A 4,355-nucleotide genomic window follows, 5' to 3' on the forward strand; every position below is an offset into this window, starting at 1 on the left:
GAGGACGTGGCAGCGTGACCGTGGGTCGCTGTGCCTTTTCTCGTTATTTTTTTTATCCTTTATCTTTTCCTTTTGAATTTTTCATGTTTTAACCCTTCCTCCGCCCTACCCGGGGAGCGTGGGATGGGGACCCGGGAGTTGTCCCCGCTCTCCCTCCCCGGGGGTCGCTGCCAGCGGTAGGTGACCCCCCCCACACCCACCCGGGACAGACCCCTGCTATAGGGCAGGGTGCTATGGGGCAGGGTGCTATGGGGCCGGCCGGGACCCTCAGCCTGGCCGGGGTCCTCAGCCTGGCCGGGGTGCTGGCGGGGGACAACGGGGTGCAACCAGCCGGGACCCCGCTGACGCTGGACCTGGGGGGCACCGTCCCTCCCGGGTGGGATGCTCTGAGCCACAGCCGGGGCCTGGATGTGAGTGTGGGGGCTGCGGTGGGATTTGAGGGCGGGTGGGAGGGATGTGGGTGCCGCCAGGGTGGTGGGGTCCCATCCCGTCCCTGCGTCCCTTGTCCCTGCTATCGCAGCCGGGATCTCACTCGGATTTCCCTCCGCTGGTGGTTTTCTCCTCCGAAAACCTCGTCGCTTGCCAGGCCGGCGCTTTCCCGTGGCTGGGGTCGGGTGGGGGACGCGCTGCCGGGGACGGGGACAGGGATGGGGACGAGGGTTTTCACCCCCGCTGGCCTTGGCATAGCCCGTGACCCACGCACACGTAGCACAGATGGGGAAACTGAGGCAGGGATGACGGCGACCTACCGAAAGCAGCCTGGCAGCCGGGCAAGGGTTGCCCAATTTCAGCCCCTCGCCGGAGGGTGGTGGGGCTCTCGGGGTGGGGAATGGGACTCGGGGTGCCCGACCGAGCGCCCCACGCTCTACCCCCGCAGTGCTGGGAGGTGCGGAAACGCAACAGCTCCGAGTGGTGCCGCTTCGTCCGGAGCAACCCCGACTGCCGGCTGGAGGGTGGCTTCCTCGACTACCTCCAGGGGGTCTTCTGCGTCTTCCCCCCCCGCCTGCTGCCCCTGGCCGTCACCCTCTACGTAAGGATGGGAGCTGGGGCGATGCTGCTGGGGGACGCTCCGCTTTTGGGACGCGGGGACCCCACTGACCCCCCTCTCTCTACCATCCCTGACCCCACAGGCTCTCTGGCTCCTGTACCTCTTCATCATCCTCGGCGTGACGGCGGAGAAGTTGTGAGTAGCCCCGCAGGAGGAGGGGACCGTCCCCCAGGGTGAGCGGGGAGCCCCCGTGATCCCGGGGGAGCCCCGTCACCACTTCTCCACCTCCTTCTCTACCCTTCCAGCTTCTGCCCCAACTTATCGGCCATCTCCACCAACCTGAAGCTGTCTCACAACGTGGCAGTATCCTCGGCGGGTCACGGGGGACCTCAGCCAGGGGGGGATGCAAGGATGGAGCGGGCGGCCGTGACGGGGACATTTTTGTGTCCCCTCGGTACCCAGGGGAAACCGATTTGGGGCGCGAGCCGGTGACGGCGGTGGGGCGAGTGGAGGTGTGCCGGCACCGGGAAGGGGTCCCGCGGTGGCCGGAGCAGGCATGTGCCCTGTGTCCCCGTGGGGAAGAGGCCACCGGGTCTTTTCCTTGACGTCCCCTCTCCATGGTGTCACCTTCCTGGCCTTTGGCAACGGGGCACCCGATGTCTTCAGCGCCGTGGTGGCCTTCTCCAACCCGCGGACGGCGGGGCTGGCCATCGGGGCCGTTTTTGGTAAGGAGAACCCCACTGGGGGTTGCTTGGGGTTGAGGGTGATGGGTGGGGGGGACATGTTGTGGGACTGTGGGATGTTCCCCGCCTTGAGAGGGACCTGTTGGGTCGGCAGGCGCCGGAGTGTTCGTGACCACGGTGGTGGCTGGGGGTATCGCCCTGGTCAAGCCCTTCACGGCCGCCTCCAGGCCCTTCCTCAGGGATGTCATCTTCTACATGGTGGCCGTGTTCTTCACCTTCGTGGTCCTCTACTTCGGCAGGATCACGCTGGGAGAGGCTCTGGGTGAGCATCAGGGAGGGGTTGGGGCTGGGGGTGGTGGGAGCAGCCTGGGGGTACCGTAACCCACCCCCCCACATCGCTTCCCCCCATCCCAGGTTACCTGGGGCTGTACGTCTTCTACGTGTTCACCGTGGTGCTCTGCACCTGGATTCACCGGCGGCAGCGGGGGGAAGGGCTGGCCCCCCCCGGACCCTGGGAACCAGGTAAGGGCCACCCGGCTGTGCCGACGGGACCCCCGGCGTGCTGGGGTCTCCCTCTACCCCCTCACCTCCTCTCCTCTTCCCCCCAGAGATGCCGACAGATGCTGAAGAGCAGGAGTCCTCCGGCACAAACAGCGGAGACTACGGTATGGTGTTCCCGGTGGGCTCGGGGCCGGCTCCACTCTGTCCTCGGGGGTCCCAGGGACCCCCGGGCTGCTGCATGTGTGACCGAACCCATGGGGCGGCCGTGGCCAGCGGGGCAGGGGGATCCCCTTGGGGCTGCACAGGCAACCGCAGCCCCGTACTGGAAGGGCTGGGGAGGGGGACTTGGGGGGCCGGGGAGCCCCCCGTCCCACTCAGCCACCGCGGCCCCTCGCAGGCGAGGAGTACCGGCCCCTCATCCCTTCCCGGGAGACTTCCCTGCGGATTCTCACCACTGCCCTCAGCCCCTTGGACTACCTCAAGTGGAGGAGGAAGCCCTGGTACTGGCGGCTCTTCAAGGTCCTCAAGGTGAGTGTGGGGGGGATACGAGCTGGGAGGAGCCCCCCCCCGTACAGGGCATCCCCCTCGCTGCTGGCCCCTGGGGCTGCGTCACCCCTCGGCTTTGCAATGGGGACGGTGGTCCAAGGGCAGGCGGGTGGGGGGACAGGTCATGGGACACCTTTTGGGGTGTCCCGTCTTGGGGGTCCCCACTTATGGCTGTTTCGCCCCAGGTGCCCGTGGAGCTGGTGCTGCTGCTCACCGTTCCTGTCGTGGATCCCGACAAGGATGACCTGAACTGGAAGAGACCCCTCAACTGCCTCCACATCCTGACCAGCCCCCTGCTCTGCATCCTCACCCTGAAGTCAGGCGCCTGTAAGAGCCCTGGGAGCTCTGGACATCCAGAGGGGACGGGACTGAGACGGCCACCAAAGCCCTGGGGACTGCAGAAGCCCTTCGGAGCTGGCACCCCATCTGGGGAGGGGAGGACAGGCCAGCGAAGAGCCAAGCCGGGGGGGCTGGTTTACAGCTGGATGTCTCCGTCCTTCCCTGGGGGTTTGGCCCCCCCCAGCACCCAGGTCCTGGGAGAAAAATGGGGCAGGCCTCGCCTGTCTGGGGAAACTGAGGCACGGAGGGGAGCAGCACCATGAGGGCTTAGGGTAGAGGTGGCTTTAGGGGACAAGCCTGGTCAGATCCTGCCCCAGCCCACATGGTGCCTTGCAGGGCTGCTCTGATGCTCCCTCTCTATACCATGTGCAGATGGGCTGTACCAAATCCAGGGCATCTTCCCAGTCTGGGGACTGGTCACACTGGTTGGCTCTGTCCTGGCCGTCATCACCTTCATCACCACAAGCAACGAGGAGCCACCCAAGTACCACTGCGTAAGGTGCCCCCCAGCCCCAAATGCCCACCGGTGACCAGCGCAGCCCACTCTGGACTGGGCTGAGAGTCCTGGGGGCAGAGCAGGAGCCAGGACCTCCTTCCCGGTCACCAATGTCCCCAGGAGGGACACGGCTGGCTGGAGGTGTGCGGGGTCCTGCGGGACGCACCGGCTTACCCCTCTGCCCGGCAGGTATTTGCCTTCCTCGGGTTTTTGGCCAGCGCCATGTGGATCAATGCCGCGGCCACGGAGCTGGTGAACATCCTCCGGACCCTGGGCGTCATCTTCCAGCTGAGCAACACCGTGCTGGGCTTGACGCTGCTGGCCTGGGGCAACAGCATCGGGGGTAAGGGCCGTGCCGTGCCCCAGTGCCACCCCAGGTGCCCCCGTTCTCCTGGCATCCCCCAAGTTCTCCCCTTCTCCCTCTGCAGATACCTTCTCCGACCTCACCATGGCACGGCAGGGCTATCCCCGCATGGCCTTCTCCGCCTGCTTCGGGGGCATCATCTTCAGTATCCTTTTGGGTGCCGGGGGGAGGTGGTGGTGGTACTTGGGGCAGGGGCTGCCTCGGTTTCCCTGCGTGCAGCCCAGGGAGAGCCCCCTGCTCCTGGGGTATCCCTGGGAAGGAGCTGGGCAGGATCCACCCCAGAGTCCCTGGGATTTTGGCAACCTCCCCAGTGCCTGCACAGTGCTGGGGGGGACTGGCGTGGTATTTGTGAACCGCAGGAGCTGCAGGGATGGAGCCAGCAGCATCCCCCCCCCCCATCCCCACTCCTGTCCCAGCCCCAACAGGGGGGGGGTTTGG

At 66.5% G+C, this 4,355-nt stretch overlaps 1 protein-coding gene across 1 annotated transcript in view; it reads left to right on the plus strand.

Moving 5' to 3' along the window:
- Window positions 1-248: 248 nt before the first annotated feature.
- SLC8B1 (solute carrier family 8 (sodium/lithium/calcium exchanger), member B1) overlaps window positions 249-4,355 on the plus strand; it is a 5,235-nt gene continuing 1,128 nt past the window's right edge. The window contains exons 1-13 of the mRNA XM_010575586.1: window positions 249-410; window positions 878-1,030; window positions 1,131-1,183; window positions 1,294-1,350; window positions 1,607-1,713; window positions 1,826-1,993; window positions 2,086-2,193; window positions 2,280-2,336; window positions 2,570-2,700; window positions 2,904-3,045; window positions 3,430-3,551; window positions 3,743-3,896; window positions 3,982-4,062. Of these exons, the coding sequence (XP_010573888.1) occupies window positions 249-410; window positions 878-1,030; window positions 1,131-1,183; window positions 1,294-1,350; window positions 1,607-1,713; window positions 1,826-1,993; window positions 2,086-2,193; window positions 2,280-2,336; window positions 2,570-2,700; window positions 2,904-3,045; window positions 3,430-3,551; window positions 3,743-3,896; window positions 3,982-4,062 (1,495 nt within the window). The remainder of the gene's footprint in view (window positions 411-877; window positions 1,031-1,130; window positions 1,184-1,293; window positions 1,351-1,606; window positions 1,714-1,825; window positions 1,994-2,085; window positions 2,194-2,279; window positions 2,337-2,569; window positions 2,701-2,903; window positions 3,046-3,429; window positions 3,552-3,742; window positions 3,897-3,981; window positions 4,063-4,355) is intronic.

Source organism: Haliaeetus leucocephalus, unplaced genomic scaffold (genome assembly GCF_000737465.1).
Source record: "Haliaeetus leucocephalus isolate CR32 unplaced genomic scaffold, Haliaeetus_leucocephalus-4.0 Scaffold13, whole genome shotgun sequence".
NCBI classification, from domain to species: domain Eukaryota; kingdom Metazoa; phylum Chordata; class Aves; order Accipitriformes; family Accipitridae; genus Haliaeetus; species Haliaeetus leucocephalus.